Source organism: Rhinoderma darwinii, chromosome 10, assembly GCF_050947455.1.
Source record: "Rhinoderma darwinii isolate aRhiDar2 chromosome 10, aRhiDar2.hap1, whole genome shotgun sequence".
In the NCBI taxonomy this organism is placed as follows: Eukaryota; Metazoa; Chordata; class Amphibia; order Anura; family Rhinodermatidae; genus Rhinoderma; species Rhinoderma darwinii.
In genome coordinates, this window is record NC_134696.1 from 19,974,605 (window position 1) to 19,995,828 (window position 21,224).

General features: G+C 38.3%; 1 protein-coding gene across 2 annotated transcripts in view; it reads left to right on the forward strand.

Moving 5' to 3' along the window:
- Positions 1 to 325: 325 nt before the first annotated feature.
- Positions 326 to 21,224, forward strand: part of PLEKHG5 (pleckstrin homology and RhoGEF domain containing G5) — a 186,344-nt gene continuing 165,445 nt past the window's right edge. For both annotated transcript variants that reach the window (XM_075839446.1, XM_075839447.1), the window contains exons 1-2: positions 326 to 529; positions 3,116 to 3,192. In XM_075839446.1, coding sequence (XP_075695561.1) covers positions 526 to 529; positions 3,116 to 3,192 — 81 coding nt within the window. In that variant the 5' untranslated portion in view covers positions 326 to 525. The remainder of the gene's footprint in view (positions 530 to 3,115; positions 3,193 to 21,224) is intronic.

Below are 21,224 nucleotides of genomic sequence, written 5' to 3' on the forward strand. Positions count from 1 at the left end.
ATCAGGTCTGATCTTTTATGGATATTTATATGCAGTCATGTGTTTATATAGACAGAGCAGCATGCAGTAATAATTTCACACAATGTATAATGACTCATTCCCTGGACATAAATCTCAGCTCCCGTACGTAGTGGACAGTAGAAAATCTATTTATTGCTACTAATACTATTGTTACTGTCTATGCAGTCACATTGATTACAATAATTTTTTTTATTTTAATTCAATTTTTTTTATTCTTTTTTTTTACATTTCTTTTTGTATTTTTTTATATGCAAAGTTTTTCAATGTCGATCACAGCGCGCAGTGAGGCCAGGCAGCTTCTCAGCTCCATTTTTCTCAGGCTCGGAGAGAGATAAACACATTTTCTTAGTCAGTCTGCATCTCCGAGCCGAGCTCTCTTCTTCTTCCAGTGTGACCTTCCAGACTGAGGATTCCAGATCTACAGACGCAAATTTTTACAGCTGCAGTGACAACCACAGATCTAAAGAGGAAATCAGAAGCATTAATAAGACGCACTCTCATTAAATGGGTGAGTGAGAAAAGCCTTCCTGCACATGGAAGACAACGAGACATCACTGGGAGAAATAATGGCTTGGAGTTTTTTGTTTTTCAAAAATTTCTGCATGAGGCCGGGGGCACACAGGTCATTGGGCTTTGCGTTTCTGCTGTTACTATATTTTAATGGATACATAGCATGTATTTTGATGCTTTATGATGTTATACAGCATTCTGGGTTGTGTTTTTTTCTTAACTGCACTTCTCTTGCCCCAATTTGACGGGTACAATTGAGGTCTAAGTGCGTCATATGTATGAAAAATCATCTAGAAAAGTTACAAATTGAATAAGATTTTAATATCATTAATAATTAATATTATTTAATTTATATTTTCAATTATTAGTTTATTTTCATACATTTATTGAAAGGGGTTGTTTGGTTTAGGAAACTCATTTTATAAATACCCTTTTATAAAAATTCAGAGTTAATCAATTGGGGTCCTCTGATCAGGATTCTGAGCTATTAGCCATAGCAGAGAGTGGCTACAAAGAGTGTCTCCATCTCTGGAGGACCCAGCCAATCTGTGAATTACATGGACAGCTCAATAGATACAATGGGAACTGTGTAATGCTTCAGTTTTCCTGCGGTGGTGCTGTAGGGGAATTGAAAACGCTGCCGGGTTCCTCACAAATTACAGATGATCATTGGGGGTCTCAGTGACCCAATGTATAATTTGGAGCGGCAAGGCTTGAGTTTAACGTATCTTATAGGCAAATTAGGCATGTGCCTAGGGCATAACTATGGACAGCACAGTAGAGGATTTGAGAAGACTGTATGCAGACCCTTAAAATCTTATATTTATCATATTTATGGACTGCCAGTCACATCAAATAAATCTTTTTTTATATAAGTCCTTGAATTGTCCTCTTAGGTCATTAAAAATTTGGATCAGCAGTTTCTTAATCATATCTGTTTCTGAGAAAGCTGAATGACAATATGACCACTACTACAGATCACCCAGCTTTCCTTAGCTCCTGAACAGCATACCTGCCGCATTTATTACTGCCTTGTCTTTCTGCAGTCTTAAAATCTGTGTGACAACCCCTGCTGAAGTTGTAATGTCAGCCATATTCGTTGCAATCTCCATATATATATATATATATATATATATATATACATATATATATATATATATGTATACGTATATACACCATATACTCCAATTGTACTTTTTACAAGCTCCAGGGACTCTTATAGTAAAGTACCTCTGTTGGTCTCTGATATCTGTTGTCATCCGACCTTTCGTCCTTCAGGTCTGTAGGACGATGTGTCCTTGACTTTGATTTTCAGCAATAAACCTATATTACATGATCTCTGTCAGTGGGATTGATAATATGGCTGTTGTGCCCCCCACAATTCTATTACCTAGGGCCCACTCCAATCTGGGTCAACATGCTCTATGTTTGCCAAGCCGGGGTGGTGGGCAGGAGGGGGGCCACTATGACTTTCTTGCCCGTAGGCCCTCAGAAATGAGAGCTACGGAAACCTCCCAGCGCTCTCTTAGAATACAAGCCAAACTTTTTGGTCCATAATTATTTGCAGCAGAGACTGAATCCCAGGTGAATCCGGCTGAGCAGGAAAACATTGCCACAGAGTAAAAGACTTTCTACAAGAAATCAAGTAAACTAATAGTTTCAATAAATGCTCCGTCTATTATTCCACATGTTTCCAGTAAATGTTTATCTCCGTGCGGTATCATCATTACTTCTTTCAGGGCACGGTTAATTCAATTTATTACAACTTTGTGTATAATAAAATAATATGCAATGGCCGCCGGATCTGCATTTTTAAAAGATGGAACAAGGTAAAAAACTGCTTTGTATATGATGGGCATCACGGTCCCTATTATCTGAAGACTTGAAAAGCAAAAGCATGGGTAAAGAATGACATTTAAAAAAATTGCACAATTTAAAATGTTGCACAGGCTTTATAAAATCCTGCTGAAATATACATTGGTCTCATAACACAGTGATTTTGGAGGGTAGTGATGTCACACAGCAGTGGTCTCACAGTAGTGATGTCCTAAAACAATGATGTCGCAAAGTAGTGATGTCACACAGTAGTGGTCTCACACATCAGTAATGTCACACGTTAGTGAGGTCACACAGTTACGATGTCACAGAGTACTGATGCCACACAGTAGTGATGACACAGCAGTGATGTTACACAATGATATTACAGTGGAGTGATTTCACAGAGCAGTGATGTCACATAGCAGTGGTCTCACACAGCAGTATGTCACAGGGTAGAGCTGTTACACAGTAGTGATGTCACACAGCAGTGAAATTATGGAATAGTGATGTCACTCAGAATTTGTCTCACATAGTAGTGATGCCACAAAGTATTGATTCTGCTTAGTAGTGTAACTACACAACAGTAATGTCACACAATGCTGGTGTCACACAGTAGTGATGCCACAGAGTGGTGGTGTTACATGATAGTGATGTCACAGAGTAGTGATGTCATAGGTAATGTAACAGAGTAATGATTTCACACAGTAGTAATCTCTATTGTCAAATAAATTCCCAACATCTGAACTATCACCTTTATGTTTTTCAGATGAGCGCGCAGCAACTGAAGACAACGTCCTGGCCTGTGAGAATTCTGATTGTATAGATAAACGGCGAGCGACCAAGGTGGGTGCTTTATATGTAAAGCTCTAACATTTATGTCAAGTTTCAAAAAGATTCTAGTTGGGATATTTTTATGTTAGCAAACTATTAAATACCAGTAGATTCTGTAAATTGTAATTTCCTAATTGCAAGAGTGTCATGGTTTGGTGACCACAGCTTTACACCATGCCAACAGATCTTGACTTAAACCTAAAAATCCAGGGTGTATTAGCTCTGCTTTCCAGGTTGTGTAATGGAAGGAAGTACTTACATAGGCAAAGCTCAATTTGTATGTTACCGAGATGGTTTTGCTGTGAAATGCCTCAAATGAAAACAGAATGCAAATGTGAAGACAGTGACAAGCCATCGCGTCTGTCTGAGGTTCACCCCAGATTATGATTTTTTTTTCCCGTATTTTAAACCTATTTGAAAATACATTTACACCAATATTACTTAAAGGAGTTGTCCAGACAGGGTGTGGTTTTTTGAGGACCTATCCACAGTATAGGTCATCAGTATATGATCGGTGGAGGTCCGACACCCAGAGCCTGCACCGATCAGTTGCTCTGGCAGCCTCCGGGCGCCCAATGTTATGAAGAGTATATAGTATTCAGAGGCAGAAGCAGATGGCACCGTACACAGCATGGGGACCGTGCTGCAGAACTGCTCTTTTTCACTTGAAGAGTACTGCAGCTCGGCCGCTATTCTGCTTCCGGCATTGGTGATCTGGTTCCCGGAGCAGCTGATCGGTGCAGGGTCTGGGTGTCGGACCTCCACCGATCATATACAGATGGCCTATCCTGTGGATAGGTCATCAGTTGTCCTTGCCTGAACAACACCATTAATCTACTTAAAGGGGTTGTTTCACAATTATCCACATGTGCGATCACGAAAATGAGGGTCCTGTGTCTCCTGTTTGAATTAAAGAGTGGTGGTGTTTGTTATGTAATTGCATTCATATTTTACTAAGGGTTCATGCACACCTCCGCAGGGCACAAATAGATTTTTTTGTACTCCTACTGTACCTCCGATTTCATACGCAAGCATGCAGAATTCATGGCATGCTCTATTAGATGTCATATTATGGAGTTACTTTCCCCTCAAAGCACTGCTATTAGGGAAGGATAACTTCGTAATATGGCGTTGTGCCGGTTCGGACCATATGGCGGCGCTTTGTGTACTTCCGTGCAGCCCCCCATGCACACGTCTCTGACTTTTTAATGGTTGCATTGCATTTATAAACCCCCAAATGTCAAGTTTGTTTGTTTCATGAGTTTTCATGCCGTCCATAATTGGCTGACCATCTAGATTACAGGGATGTTACGTCTAAACTTAACAGAACTGACAAGGACTTGCCTTAATCCACTTGATTCTTGTCAAGCTTAGTGGATTTAGCACTTATTATCTCGCCGGAGATCACACGCTGTGTTGTTTTTGGAATAGTAAAAACAGTAAAACCTCACACGGCTAATGTCTATCTGCAGCATGGAAGACGATTGTGTCAAGGTAAGAGATGGGATATGAGATTATTATTCTTTTATGTATGTTCAAGCACATTTTTTTTTGTATAAATGACATATAATATACAAAAAAGTAAGGGGGACCATGTGGCCAAAAATAAAATGGGCCTCCCTTCCAGTGCTAGTTCTTGTCACCACAAATCTTCCATCCCAGAGCTGTCCATATACCCATGATCAAGAGGTAAATGTTGGCCAAAATGGTCGATTTACCCTGTTTTTCTCTATTTTTGTCCATTTATCAGTCACAGTCATTTGTGAGGACGACAGTCCGTTAAAGTGCTCATCCATGGTGTTGAACCTCTTCGGCCAGGATTCGACCTTGGACTGCTCATGGTTGTACATGTTTGTGATGGCATTGGCCAAAAGTACAGTGAAATCATCAACTGCTTGTCCAACTTTTGGGCATATTAGGATTAAAGGGGCAAGTACTTGTTTGCCCTTCCTTTTCCAGTCCTTTGTAAGACAGAAGGGAAACATGCCCCACTCACTTGTAAATGATAATGTTTTTATGGAGCTATGTAAGAATTAGGGCATTGGATCAACCTGGGCTGAGGCCCCCTCTTCATTGGCACTTTGGCAGCCACAGAGGTTGACCCAATGGTACATAGACCATTGTGTTTTAATGTTGGATGTTCCCTGATGATGTATGGTGCGTTGTATAGTTATGTAACACTAACTAACAATACTATCTCTACAGTGCTTAAGTATTACCACATCTGGCAACATGAAGTCATTTTTTTATGAGCTGGCAGAGAGGATGCTTAGAGGGGGCTGCCCGTGGTGGGAACTGGATAGTATGGGCCCTTAAAGAGAACCTGGAAGCATTCCTGAGATTTATTTTAGTCAATATTTGTATTCCCCATGAAGTAACAATTCTGGAGCACCTTTGCTTAGAATTCTGCATTGTGCCATTCCTCTGTTATTCCTCCTGGAAATGTATGAATAAATTGACAACTGGTGCTTTACCATTCATGTTGTCAATGGAGTGTCTCACTACAGTCCAACAGTTCAGAGTGTGTAGGGACAGATCCTTTTGTTTACATGTTCATCAGATCTTTCTTTCTTTCTTTCTTTCTTTCTTTCTTTCTCTCTTTCTTTCTCTCTTTCTTTCTCTCTTTCTTTCTCTCTTAATCTTTCTTTCTTAATCGAGATTTCTCTTTCTTTCTTTCTTTCTTTCTTTCTTTCTTTCTCTCTTTCTTTCTCTCTTTCTTTCTCTCTTTCTTTCTCTCTTAATCTTTCTTTCTTAATCGAGATTTCTCTTTCTTTCTTTCCTTTCTTTCTTTCTTTCTTTCTTTCTTTCTTTCTTTCTTTCTTTCTTTCTTTCTTTCTTTCTTTCTTTCTTTCCTTTCTTTCTTTCTTTCCTTCTTTCCTTCTTTCTTTCTTTCCCGACTATTGAACTACAGCTGCAGTCGAGCGCATGCATGAAACTGAATTCACTCCTGTAGACTGCCGCTGTTGCTCGATAGTTAAAATGTAAAGACGCAATACAAAAGTTCTCCATGTAGCTCCAACCTAAAAATACTTAGATACATTTTTATAGGTTACCGTCCCTTTAACATAAAGCAATGAAAAAAAGCGGTTGACAGAAGCGTTCTCTTCTCAAGATTCTTAAAGCAAATTCCATTACTGAGAAATAACATCTCAAGGTTCCGATCCTAAAAATGACATCCCCATCTTTGTCCTTACACTACCCACCGCACCAACCTCCGGAGATAATATAAACCTGGTTCATAAACTATTTTTACCGTCCAGATATAAGAACAAGATAAGAGATGTCTCAGCAGCTAAACTTATACAAGACCGCTGCAGATTAGATAAAGTAGAGATAATAATTAGTTGTTGGATGTTCCAAGTCATTAAGACAAAATTTGAGTTTTACTTTTCTAAATATTTGTGAGTATAAAGAGTAAACTAGTGACACACGTAAAAATGACGGCGCCATATACATTATCTACTTAAACATCCTGTAGACTTTCTCTTCTGAATAAACGTGAATGTTCCTTACTTACACTTCATGTGGGTATATATACAGGGTGGGCCATTTATATGTATACACCTAAATAAAATGGGAATGGTTGGTGATATTAACTTCCTGTTTGTGGCACATTAGTATATGGGAGGGGGGAAACTTTTCAAGCTGGGTGTTGACCATGGCGGCCATTTTGAAGTCGGACATTTTGTATCCAACTTTAGTTTTTTCAATGGGAAGAGGGTCATGTGACACATCAAACTTATCGAGAATTTCACAAGAAAAACAATGGTGTGCTTGGTTTTAATGTTACTTTATTCTTTCATGAGTTATTTATGTCATTATGGGTGTCAGGTCCGAGCATTCCTAGATGAACAGTTTCCTGGAAAGTGGATTGGTCGTCGTGGGCCAGTTGAATGGCCCCCTAGGTCTCCCGATCTGACCCCCTTAGACTTTTATCTTTGGGCTCATCTGAAGGCAATTGTCTATGCTGTGAAGATACGAGATGTGCAGCAACTGAAACTACGGATACTGGAAGCCTGTGCTAGCATTTCTTCTGCGGTGTTGCTATCAGTGTGTGAAGAGTGGGAGAAGAGGGTTGCATTGACAATCCAACACAATGGGCAGCACTTTGAACACATTTTATAAGTGGTGAGAAACTTGTAAATAACTCATGAAAGAATAAAGTAACGTTAAAACCAAGCACACCATTGTTTTTCTTGTGAAATTCTCGATAAGTTTGATGTGTCACATGACCCTCTTCCCATTGAAAAAACTAAAGTTGGATACAAAATGTCCGACTTCAAAATGGCCGCCATGGTCAACACCCAGCTTGAAAAGTTTCCCCCCTCCCATATACTAATGTGCCACAAACAGGAAGTTAATATCACCAACCATTCCCATTTTATTTAGGTGTATCCATATAAATGGCCCACCCTGTATATATATATATATATATATATATATATATATATATATATATGGGCTGTATTTAATCTTCTGTTGGTTGTTATGAGAAGCAGTCAACAAGCTTGTTGACAGACTTGCTTCCTAGACTGAACACAATTGTAGCAAGCTCTCAGCTGTAGGAAGTACTTGGTCTTTACAGGGTTTCAAGCTCTCGTTGTAAGCATGAATGCCCCCCATTCACTGACTGCAAGCAGAGATCTTAAAAATGGTGAAGAATTGAAACACAAAGTATATTAGAATGTTGCAGAACGTTTCATTATACAGTGATTAAAAACCAGAGGGTTCCTTTTAATGTGAGATATTGTTATATAATGGTATTTTTCCGGTTTCTTGCTTCTGACTTCATACACATATTCTTTATCAGATAACCATCTGTGGTGACAACTGTGTTCAATCTACCACCTCCACTACATCTGCTTAAGGCTGCTCGTGGATCGTAATTATTGATAAAGCAAATCCAAAGATGAAAATATTTTAAAAGGGCAGAAAAATGGTCTTAAAAGTGTTGTCTAGTTAAGAAAACCCACTGCCATACACCCTGTTAGGGAATTCTGAGTTAAGAGAGGGGGGTCTATTGTTTAGGACCCTCATCTCTTGTCCATAGTCGAGAGAGGTTACAAAGAGCGTCTCTCTCTCTCTGCAGGACCTGTCCTGCATTACACAGACAACACAGTTGAATGAGCACGATGTAATGCTTAATTTCCCCTGTGGTGGCGCTGCAGGGAAACTGAATACTTACTGCCAGCATTCCTCCTTAAAGGGAAGGTGTCATGATTTTTTTATTTTATTATTATTATATGGCTTTTAATGTAAACCAAATTTTTATTTATTTGTGTTGGCACTTTCTGCTTTTTACTGTATTCATACTTTTACTTCTCTATGGGGCTGCCATTTTTTTTTTCATCTCTGTATATGTCGATTAACGACACATACAGAGATGCTATACGGCACATATAACCCCATAGAGAATGCGAATGGGAGCCGTTCCATTCTCAGAAGCGTGCATCGACCAAAATGAAGCTCGTTTGTAGAGTGAAATCCGGCACCATTTTCATGTGGACCGGAAGCCGCTGCCGGACAGTAAGATGACGACTTCCGGCCGCGGCTTCCGGCCAGATGTTCAACGAAGCGAAGGCGCAAGGAAGAGGAGCGTAGGCGGCAAGAACTTTGGTAGACCAGCGGAGGCGGCGGCAAGAGCAGGTAATTTATGTTCGGGTATGTTCATATTATGTCCTAATCCTCCTACACTGTGTAGTCGCTCAGAAAATGGCGGCACACAGTGTAGGAGGTTTGAAGACATTCAAACCCCTCCCTCTCCTGGCACTAGCCAGAAGAAGGGAGGGGGGATTGTGTGAGGACACTAGAGCGAGTGTATCCACCCCAAATTTGCAGCATAAAGCAATGAGGTTGCTTTACCACAGTGGCCAAGCTGCAATTTTGGGAACTGCTCCCTCTAGTGGCAAGCACATGGAAATGTTATAAATTAGAATCTAATTTATAATATTTCCTGACTTGTGAAAAAATTAAAACAATGTGTAATCACTCAAATAATAATTGTTTAACTGAAAATAATAAATAATAATTTCTAGCGACACATTCCCTTTAAATAACAGCTGATCACTAGAGGTTCCAGCAAAGGGACACTTTGTGATCTGCTGATTGTCAAGGGACCCTTTTAACAAGTAGGGATTATCCAAAAGTGTAGAACCCCTTTAAAGGAATTTTCAAAATATATCACAATTGGCTCCAAACGAAAAATTATAAACTTTATAATAACCCTATGTTACCGATTGCCCCTCTGCTGGTCTAGCTCATCCCTGACAGGCACATTCTGAAACCTCTACCTTAGGCACCGATCTAGTCCCATCCCAACTCTAGTGTTGTGTTCTTAGGGACATCACTATAGATGTCCCATCAGTGTTCGCGACAGCTCAGCTCTCAGGTCCGGCTAGGAGGTCTCGCACACAGAAAACAGCTGTGCAAAACAACTTTTCCACAATAGATAGATAAATGTAATGTTTTAGATCTGACCAACCAGCGGTAGGGAATTAATTTTGAGTTAATAGGGGAGGGGTCTCCTATTTAGGGCCAGCAGGATAAAGAACGGCTATAAAGAGGGTCTCCTACACTGGAGGACCCGGCACGTCCATGCAAAACTAAGACAGCCCATTGATTTCAATGAAAACTGTGTAATGCTTTATTTCCCCAGTGGTGGCGCTACAGAGATATTGAACACTTACTGCCAGATTCCTTTACAGATTACAGCTGATCACGGGGGATCTCAGCAGCGGGATATCCTGTGATCACAACCGCTTTAACTTTTTTTTCTCTAGATATGCTAAATGAAGTATGGCAATTAAATAATCTTATGACATCACATACACATCATAAGGCATGCATGAAATATCTGTCTGCCCTGTGTGTCTACATGATGTAGAACACCAGGCTGCCTAAATGAGTGGAACTGACGTATCCTGACATAAACTCCGCTCTGAGCGACAGAGACGGGAGTTTGTTTAATTGAAGCTCATTTTCACTTCATGCTCTGTTGGACTAAATTCCACAAACTAAACTGAAAAGGTTACACAAATATTTCCAAGTAAACTCTCGGTATAACGCTACAAAATGTTATATATATATATATATATATATATATATATATATATATATATATAGCTTGAGAAAGTGCTTGAGAAAGATCCCATAAGTCGGATGGAAACGTTGCCTGTGGGGTGAATAAAAATGTTAAGGAGTTAACATAGGGTCTTCCCTCCACCCAGGTGGAGGGTAATTAAAGAGGCTCTGTCACCAGATTTTGCAACCCCTATCTCCTATTGCAGCAGATCGGCGCTGCAATGTAGATTACAGTAACGTTTTTGTTTTTTTAAAACGAGCATTTTTGGCCAAGTTATGACCATTTTTATATTTATGTAAATGAGGCTTTCTAAAGTCCAAGTGGGCGTGTTTAAAGTAAAAGTCCAAGTGGGCGTGTATTATGTGCGTACATCGGGGCGTTTTTACTACTTTTACTAGCTGGGCGTTGTGTATAGAAGTATCATCCACTTCTCTTCACAACGCCCAGCTTCTGGCAGTGCAGACACAGCCGTGTTCTCGAGAGATCACGCTGTGACGTCACTCACTTCCTGCCCCAGGTCCTGCATCGTGTCGGACACATCGGCACCAGAGGCTACAGTTGATTCTGCAGCAGCATCGGCGTTTGCAGGTAAGTAGCTACGTCGACTTACCTGCAAACGCCGATGCTGCTGCAGAATCAAATGTAGCCTCTGGTGCCGATGTGTCCTCGCTCGTCCGACACGATGCAGGACCTGGGGCAGGAAGTGAGTGACGTCACAGCGTGATCTCTCGAGAACACGGCTGTGTCTGCACTGCCAGAAGCTGGGCGTTCTGAAGAGAAGTGGATAATACAGGATGTAACTCAGGATCAGTACAGGATAAGTAATGTAATGTATGTATACAGTGACTCCACCAGCAGAATAGTGAGTGCAGCTCTGGAGTATAATACAGGATGTAACTCAGGATCAGTACAGGATAAGTAATGTAATGTATGTATACAGTGACTCCACCAGCAGAATAGTAAGTGCAGCTCTGGAGTATAATACAGGATGTAACTCAGGATCAGTACAGGATAAGTAATGTATGTACACAGTGACTCCACCAGCAGAATAGTGAGTGCAGCTCTGGAGTATAATACAGGATGTAACTCAGGATTAGTACAGGATAAGTAATGTAATGTCTGTACACAGTGACGCTACCAGCAGAATAGTGAGTGCAGCTCTGGAGTATAACACTGGCTGTACAAGAGAAGAAATGTCATGTATATAAAAAGTTACTCAGCTTTTTATGTAGATTGCGGAAAGACCCTGACAGCACAATTACATTTTATTTGACATTGTAGTATTGGCAGGTATAGGTAATTATCACAAGTATGGAGTTTCATAACATAGAAACGATCCAGGCCTGAGGGGGTTAACATAAGGCGGCAATGAGTCTGGTGGGTTTACAAGGCTTGCGGGGGATCTTGTATGTCAGTCCATGCGTTCCTGTGATTACTTTGTCATTAAAGAGGCTCTGTCACCAGATTTTGCAACCCCTATCTGCTATTGCAGCAGATCGGCGCTGCAATGTAGATTACAGTAACGTTTTTATTTTTTAAAAACAAGCATTTTTGGCCAAGTTATGACCATTTTCGTATTTCTGCAAATGAGGCTTGCAAAAGTACAACTGGGCGTGTTGAAAAGTAAAAGTACAAGTGGGCGTGTATTATGTGCGTACATCGGGGCGTGTTTACTACTTTTACTAGCTGGGCTTTCTGAAGAGAAGTATCATCCACTTCTCTTCAGTACGCCCAGCTTCTGGCAGTGCAGACCTGTGACGTCACTCACAGGTCCTGCATCGTGACGGCCACACCGGCACCAGAGGCTACAGTTGATTCTGCAGCAGCATCAGCGTTTGCAGGTAAGTCGCTACATCGACTTACCTGCAAACGCCGATGCTGCTGCAGAATCATCTGTAGCCTCTGGTGCCGACACGATGCAGGACCTGTGAGTGACGTCACAGATCTGCACTGCCAGAAGCTGGGCGTTGTGAAGAGAAGTGGATGTTACTTCTCATCAGAAAGCCCAGCTAGTAAAAGTAGTAAACACGCCCCGATGTACGCACATAATGCACGCCCAGTTGGACTTTTACTTTTAAACACACCCACTTGGACTTTTGCAAGCCTCATTTGCATAAATACAAAAATGGTCATAACTTGACCAAAAATGCTTGTTTGTTAAAAATAAAAATGTTACTGTAATCTACATTGCAGCGCCGATCTGCTGCAATAGCAGATAGGGGTGCAAAATCTGGTGACAGAGCCTCTTTAACTATAAAACGCCTTGATGATCTGTGAAATTAATTCCTGACATGGGGAAAAGATTCCTGCCATAAAAGTATCCATGCCCTCTCAACTGCTTGTATCTGGAGCGAGGCTGGAATTCCTTTTTCCTCTTAATCTTACAATGTTATGCACTTAGCTGATCTGCGGTGGACGTTACTTGTTTGCTGCAGACGAAATATAAATGCACCAGGGTCATTTATTAACTTATGTCCAGCAATAGAATGACACAAATGATCCTGGTGCCACCAGAACCAAGGCTGACACATTATGTTGAGTCAATGTCTATAATAATAGTATAAATGGTTAGTGGAGCAATTCTGGAATTATAAACTGTTGCCTAATATTCTGTCCTTGAAGTCACCTTAGATATGTAAGTGTATTACAATATACGATCCATGTCATGATGTGATATGATATCAGCTTGGAACTTCTCTCGAACCTCTAAAAGACATCTCACTACCTCTGACTGCTTGGGAGTCTGTTGGCCCTTTAAATGATTAAATTCTGGCTTCCTGCAGTCACCACTAGGGGGAGCTTACAGTTTACTGTTTATACATCGAAATAAGAACAGAATTTGCAGGAAGCTCCACAGAAATTAAATATAGCATTTCTGGATTGAATTATAGGGGTTTATTATAGGTTTGTTGGGTGATTATTAATGATTATTTCAGCCAGTTGTGTATAAGCACATTTCAATAGCCAAATAATTCAAAAAGAGGCTGATCGTTAATACATATGATCATATATGAGGGATCTGTCTTTCATCTGATGAATATAGGCAGCTTTATTATTGGGTTGTATAAGAGTAAAGGGGGTATTATACAGGACGATTATCAGGCAGACAAGCATTCATAGAACGCTCGTTGCCGATAATAATTGCCCTGTGTAAACAGGGCAGCAGAGATCAGCAGATGAACGAACAAACGCTCGATAATCTGCTGGTCGTATCAGTTTAAAAAAGTAAAAGATTATCGTTGTCGGCAGCACATCCTGGTGTGTAAACAGGGAGACGCGCTGCCGTCATAATAATAATGTATGGGGACGAGCGATGGGACTAATGACCGCTCGTCCCCATCTATAGCTCAATGTGACAGGAGCAAAGCCGCGCCGATCAACGATGTCTGGTTGATCGGCACTCGCTGCAGCGGCCGACTGTCGGCCGGTGTAAAAGGGCCTTAAGACAACTTGGCTGCTCTAAATAGGAAACTGCGCCACTCTTGTCCTTGGGCTGTGTATGGTATTGCAGCTCAATTGCGTTCACTTGAATGGGACTGAGCTGCAATATAAAATACAACCCATGGACAAGAGTGGCGCTGTCTCTTAAAGAGAGCTGCTCTATTTTTCTAATCTCATACAACCCATTTAATGTCACACCTATGTTGGCATCTAAAGTTAATCTATAATTCAGACCTTTGTGTAATGTATAAAATGTGACTCTCCACTTATTGGAATAGGGACAGACAGCAGAGGGCCCCTGTGCTTGAACACTATATGGGCCCCTTGATCTTCAATAGCTTAGCATACAGCACCCTTCTTATGTCTCCAACAGTCCACCAGTAATTGTGAACTAGGAAATGTCCCTACATGCAATCTAATGGACAGTAGGAATCTGTGAAATGGGCCCTTACACAACTGCATATATTTCACATATGATATGTCCTTCCCCCTGTATTTAAACTACTTGTCCCCAGACATGATATCAACAAGTTGGAGCTGATTGCGAAGACGTTAGTTAACACTAGATGGCAGTATTGTAATGGAGAACTCGATCACAATCATTAGTGAGCTAAATGCACCCAACAATATACCAATACGCAACAAAACAAATCATAAAAGATGTATACGGGAAAAATAACTACTACTGTAAAGTAGGTTATCCCTGAATTATGTATTCATCAAATAGGATTTTACAGGTTTTATCAGATATGAACATTTTCCACCCTTTTCAGATGCAGATAATTGTCCTTAGGAGGCAGTATTATATAAGTTATATTCTTGTATATAGGGGGCAGTATTATAGTAGTTATATTCTTGTATATAGGGGCAGTATTATAGTAGTTATATTCTTGTGTATAGGGAGCAGTATTATAGTAGTTATATTCTTGTAAATAGGGGGCAGTATTATAGTAGTTATATTCTTGTATATAGGGGGCAGTATTATAGTAGTTATATTCTTGTATATAGGAGCAGTATTATAGTAGTTATATTCTTGTATATAGGGGCAGTATTATAGTAGTTATATTCTTGTATATAGGAGGCAGTATTATAGTAGTTATATTCTTGTACATAGGGGGCAGTATTACAGTAGTTATATTCTTGTACATAGGGGGCAGTATTATAGTAGTTATATTCTTGTATATAGGAGGCAGTATTATAGTAGTTATATTCTTGTATATAGGAGCAGTATTATATAAGTTACATTCTTGTACATAGGGGCAGTATTATAGTAGTTATATTCTTGTATATAGGGAGGAGTATTATAGTAGTTATATTCTTGTATATAGAGGGCAGTATTATAGTAGTTATATTCTTGTATATAGGAGCAGTATTATAGTAGTTATATTCTTGTATATAGGGGGCAGTATTATAGTAGTTATATTCTTGTATATAGGAGGCAGTATTATAGTAGTTATATTCTTGTATATAGGAGCAGTATTATATAAGTTATATTCTTGTACATAGGGGCAGTATTATAGTAGTTATATTCTTGTATATAGGAGCAGTATTATAGTAGTTATATTCTTGTATATAGGGGGCAGTATTATAGTAGTTATATTCTTGTATATAGGGGGCAGTATTATAGTAGTTATATTCTTGTACATAGGGGGTAGTATTATAGTAGTTATATTCTTGTATATAGGAGCAGTATTTATAGTAGTTATATTCTTGTATATAGGAGCAGTATTATAGTAGTTATATTCTTGTATATAGGGGGCAGTATTATAGTAGTTATATTCTTGTACATAGGGGGTAGTATTATAGTAGTTATATTCTTGTATATAGGAGCAGTATTATAGTAGTTATATTCTTGTATATAGGGGGCAGTATTATAGTAGTTATATTCTTGTATATAGGAGCAGTATTATAGAAGTTATATTCTTGTACATAGGGGCAGTATTATAGTAGTTATATTCTTGTATATAGGGAGGAGTATTATAGTAGTTATATTCTTGTATATAGGAGCAGTATTATAGTAGTTATATTCTTGTATATAGGGGGCAGTATTATAGTAGTTATATTCTTGTATATAGGAGCAGTATTATATAAATTATATTCTTGTACATAGGGGCAGTATTATAGCAGTTATATTCTTGTATATAGCGGGCAGTATTATAGTAGTTATATTCTTGTATATAGGGGGCAGTATTATAGTCGTTATATTCTTGTATATAGGAGGCAGTATTATAGTAGTAATATTCTTGTATATAGGAGGCAGTATTATAGTAGTTATATTCTGTATATAGGGGCAGTATTATAGTAGTTATATTCTTGTACATAGGGGGCAGTATTATAGTAGTTATATTCTTGTATATAGGAGGCAGTATTATAGTAGTTATATTCTTGTATATAGGAGGCAGTATTATAGTAGTTATATTCTTGTACATAGGAGCAGTATTATATAAGTTATATTCTTGTACATAGGGGCAGTATTATAGTAGTTATATTCTTGTATATAGGGAGGAGTATTATAGTAGTTATATTCTTGTATATAGGGGGCAGTATTATAGTAGTTATATTCTTGTATATAAGGGGCAGTATTATAGTAGTTATATTCTTGTATATAGGAGCAGTATTATATAAGTTATATTTGTACATAGGGGGCAGTATTATAGTAGTTATATTCTTGTATATAGGGGGCAGTATTATAGCAGTTATATTCTTGTATATAAGGGGCAGTATTATAGTAGTTATATTCTTGTATATAGGAGAAGTATTATATAAGTTATATTTTTGTATATAGTGGGCAGTATTATAATAGTTATATTCTTGTATATAGGGGGCAGTATTATAGTAGTTATATTCTTGTATATAGGAGGCAGTATTATAGTAGTTATATTCTTGTATATAGGAGCAGTATTATATAAGTTATATTCTTGTACATAGGGGGCAGTATTATAGTAGTTATATTCTTGTATATAGGGGGCAGTATTATAGTAGTTCTATTCTTGTATATAGGGGCAGTATTATAGTAGTTATATTCTTGTATATAGGGGCAGTATTATAGTAGTTATATTCTTGTATATAGTTGGCAGTATTATAGTAGTTATATTCTTGTACATAGGAGGCAGTATTATAGTAGTTATATTCTTCTACATAGGGGCAGTATTATAGTAGTTATATTCTTGTCTATAGAGGCAGTATTATAGTAGTTATATTCTTCTACATAGGGGGCAGTATTATAGTAGTTATAATCCTCTACATAGGGGCAGTATTATAGTAGTTATAATCTTGTATATAGGAGTCATTATTATGGTTGTTATATTCTTGTATATAGGGGAAGTATTATAGTAGTTCTATTCTTGTATATAGGGGCAGTATTATAGTAGTTATATTCTTGTATATAGGAGCAGTATTATAGTAGTTATATTCTTGTACATAAGAGGCAGTATTATAGTAGTTATATTCTTGTATACAGGGGGCAGTATTATAGTAGTTATATTCTTGTATATAGGGGCAGTATTATAGTAGTTATATTCTTGTATATAGGAGCTGTATTATAGTAGTTATATTCTTCTATATAGGAGCAGTATTATAGTAGTTATATTATTGTATATAGGAGGCAGTATTATAGTAGTTATATTCTTGTATATAGGTGCAGTATTATAGTAGTTATATTCTTGTATATTGGGGTAGTATTATAGTAGTTATATTCTTGTATATAGGGAGCAGTATTATAGTAGTTACATTCTTGTATATAGGGAGCAGTATTATAGTAGTTATATTCTTGTATATAGGGGGCAGTATTATAGTAGTTATATTCTTGTATATAGGAGCAGTATTATAGTAGTTATAGTCTTGTACATAGGGGGCAGTATTATAGTAGTTATATTCTTGTATATAGGAGGCAGTATTATAGTAGTTATATTCTTGTATATAGGGGCAGTATTATAGTAGTTATATTCTTGTACATAGGGGCAGTATTATAGTAGTTATATTCTTGTATATAGGGGGCAGTATTATAGTAGTTATATTCTTGTGTATAGGGGGCAGTATTATAGTAGTTATATTCTTGTATATAGGGGCAGTATTATAGTAGTTATATTCTTGTATATAGGGGGCAGTATTATAGTAGTTATATTCTTGTATATAGGGGGCAGTATTATAGTAGTAATATTCTTGTATATAGGGGGCAGTATTATAGTAGTTATATTCTTGTACATAGGGGGCAGTATTATAGTAGTTATATTCTTGTATATAGGGGGCAGTATTATAGTAGTTATATTCTTGTATATAGGGGCAGTATTATAGTAGTTATATTCTTGTACATAGGAGGCAGTATTATAGTAGTTATATTCTTCTACATAGGGGCAGTATTATAGTAGTTATATTCTTGTATATAGAGGCAGTATTATAGTAGTTATATTCTTCTACATAGGGGGCAGTATTATAGTAGTTATAATCCTCTACATAGGGGCAGTATTATAGTAGTTATAATCTTGTATATAGGAGTCATTATTATGGTTGTTATATTCTTGTATATAGGGGAAGTATTATAGTAGTTCTATTCTTGTATATAGGGGCAGTATTATAGTAGTTATATTCTTGTATATAGGAGCAGTATTATAGTAGTTATATTCTTGTACATAGGAGGCAGTATTATAGTAGTTATATTCTTGTATACAGGGGGCAGTATTATAGTAGTTATATTCTTGTATATAGGAGCAGTATTATAGTAGTTATATTCTTGTATATAGGAGGCAGTATTATAGTAGTTATATTCTTGTATATAGGATATGTATTATAGTAGTTATATTCTTGTATATAGGAGCAGTATTATAGTAGTTATATTATTGTATATAGGAGGCAGTATTATAGTAGTTATATTCTTGTATATAGGATATGTATTATAGTAGTTATATTCTTGTATATAGGAGCAGTATTATAGTAGTTATATTATTGTATATAGGAGGCAGTATTAGGGCGGGTTCACACATGGCGGAATTTCACTTAAATTCCGCTGCGGACACTCCGCAGCGTTAATCCGCAGCGGAGCCGTTTCTCCATTGACTTTCACTTTAATTTAGCAGTGTTCGTTTACACGATGCGTACAATTCCGCTGCGGAGCATAGGATGCGGAGCGGAATTTGGTGTCCGCAGCATGCTCTGTCTGTTGCGGAGCAGTGGCGGACTGGTTGCGGACTCATGGCGGAATTTCTCCATTGACTTCAATGGAGAGTCAAAATTCCGCAATGAAGTCCGCAGATCTTATGTGTGCTGCGGAGCGTATTGTTTTTACTACCATGACATTTCTTCATTCTGGCTGGACCTATGTATTTCTAGGTCTACAGCCAGACTGAGGAAGTCAATGGGGCTCCCATAATGACGGGAGCGTTGCTAGGAGACGTCTGTAAATAGTCACTGTCCAGGGTGCTGAAAGAGTTACGCGATCGGCAGTAACTGTTTCTGCACCCGGGACAGTGACTACCGATCTCAATATACATGTATCAGTAAAAAAAAATATAAGTTCATACTTACCGAGAACTCCCTGCGTCTGTCTCCAGTCCGGCCTCCCAGGATGACGTTTCAGTGTAAGTGACGGCTGCAGCCAATCACAGGCCAAGCACAGGCTGCAGCGGTCACATGGACTGGAGCGTCATCCAGGGAGGTCGGGCCGGATGCCGAAAGAGGGACGCGTCACCAAGACAACGGGCGGTAAGTATGAATTTCTTTGACTTTCACTAGGGAAAGTGCTGTCCCTTCTCTCTATCCTGCACTGAATAGGGAGAAGAGAAGCACTTTTCCTGCAGTCCGCAGCGGCCAGTCCGCATCAATTTTCTGCACATTTTGTGCAGATCCGCTGCAGAATCTGCAACGCAGATTCTGTGCGGCATTGATGCGGACAGTTGCGGAGGAATTCCGCCATGTGTGGTCATGCCCTAATAGTAGTTATATTCTTGTATATAGGTGCAGTATTATAGTAGTTATATTCTTGTATATTGGGGTAGTATTATAGTAGTTATATTCTTGTATATAGGGGGCAGTATTATAGTAGTTATATTCTTGTATATAGGGAGCAGTATTATAGTAGTTACATTCTTGTATATAGGGAGCAGTATTATAGTAGTTATATTCTTGTATATAGGGGGCAGTATTATAGTAGTTATATTCTTGTATATAGGGGCAGTATTATAGTAGTTATAGTCTTGTATATAGGAGCAGTATTATAATAGTTATATTCTTGTATATAGGAGCAGTATTATAGTATTTATATTCTTGTATATAGGGGCAGTATTATAGTAGTTATATTCTTGTATATAGGAGCAGTATTATAGTAGTTATATTCTTGTATATAGGAGCAGTATTATAGTATTTATATTCTTGTATATAGGGGCAGTATTATAGTAGTTATAGTCTTGTATATAGGGGCAGTATTATAGTAGTTATAGTCTTGTATATAGGGGCAGTATTATAGTATTTATATTCTTGTATATAGGAAGCAGTATTATAGTAGTTATATTCTTGTACATAGGGGAGCAGTATTATAGTAGTTATATTCATAGGGGGCGGTATTAGGTTATGTTCACAGAGAGTTTTTTGCAGGCGGAATTTCTGCCCGCAAAATTCCGTTTGGAAGTTTGAAGCAGATTTTCTTCTCCCTGCACAATGTATTTTCGCAGCGTTTTTCACCCGCGGCCATTGAGCACCGTGGGCATAAATCGCTGCGAATTACGCTTTCTCTGCGTCAGAGGCATAAACGCCCGAAGATAGATCAATGGTGATGCAAACAGAAGCTAAGTTTTCTCCTTGCCTTTCCGTTGAGGGGTTAACCTGACGGAAAGCTCAGACGGAACCCCTCAATTGAAAGACAACGCTGATGTGAACACTGTCTTATAAATGTAAAACAACCCCTTTCTGTGGGAGACAGACATAAGATGCCTCTACAGAATGAAGCTGAATTAAGTCTTAGGACAGAAGCCCTGAGACCGATCGATCTGAGTTTATAGCATGCTATGTAATTATTATTTACCGGTTTTTGCTTTTACTATATCTCTTTGATGCTTTAAAGGCTATGTATACCTTTTGAAAGGCATTTATTTTAAAATAAAAATGTCAGTCAGTGTGATTGGTCCAACTTTATAATTACTTTTTATTAAAAAATATTTTTACTTTTTGAGATACAGCTGCTTTGTATCCTGTATACAGAGCAGCTGTATCTTGCGCTGACCCTGAATCCGTCAGATGTGATGGATGACAGGTGGATCCTGCGTATCAAAGATGCACAGGACCTGCTGTCACTGAATTTGTCAGACCCGTGGACCTGATGGATACAGGTTTCAGCGCTAGATACAGCTGCTCTGTATAAAGGCTACAAAGCAGCTGTATCTCAAAAAGTAAAAATAATTTTGAATAAAAAGTAATTAGAAAGTTGCATTAATTACACTGATTGACCTTTCTTTTTTTATACCACAACCTATGGACTGGTGAGGAGCCGTTACATTAGTAAAAGTAAAAGCAAAAACAATGGATTATGGGTTGT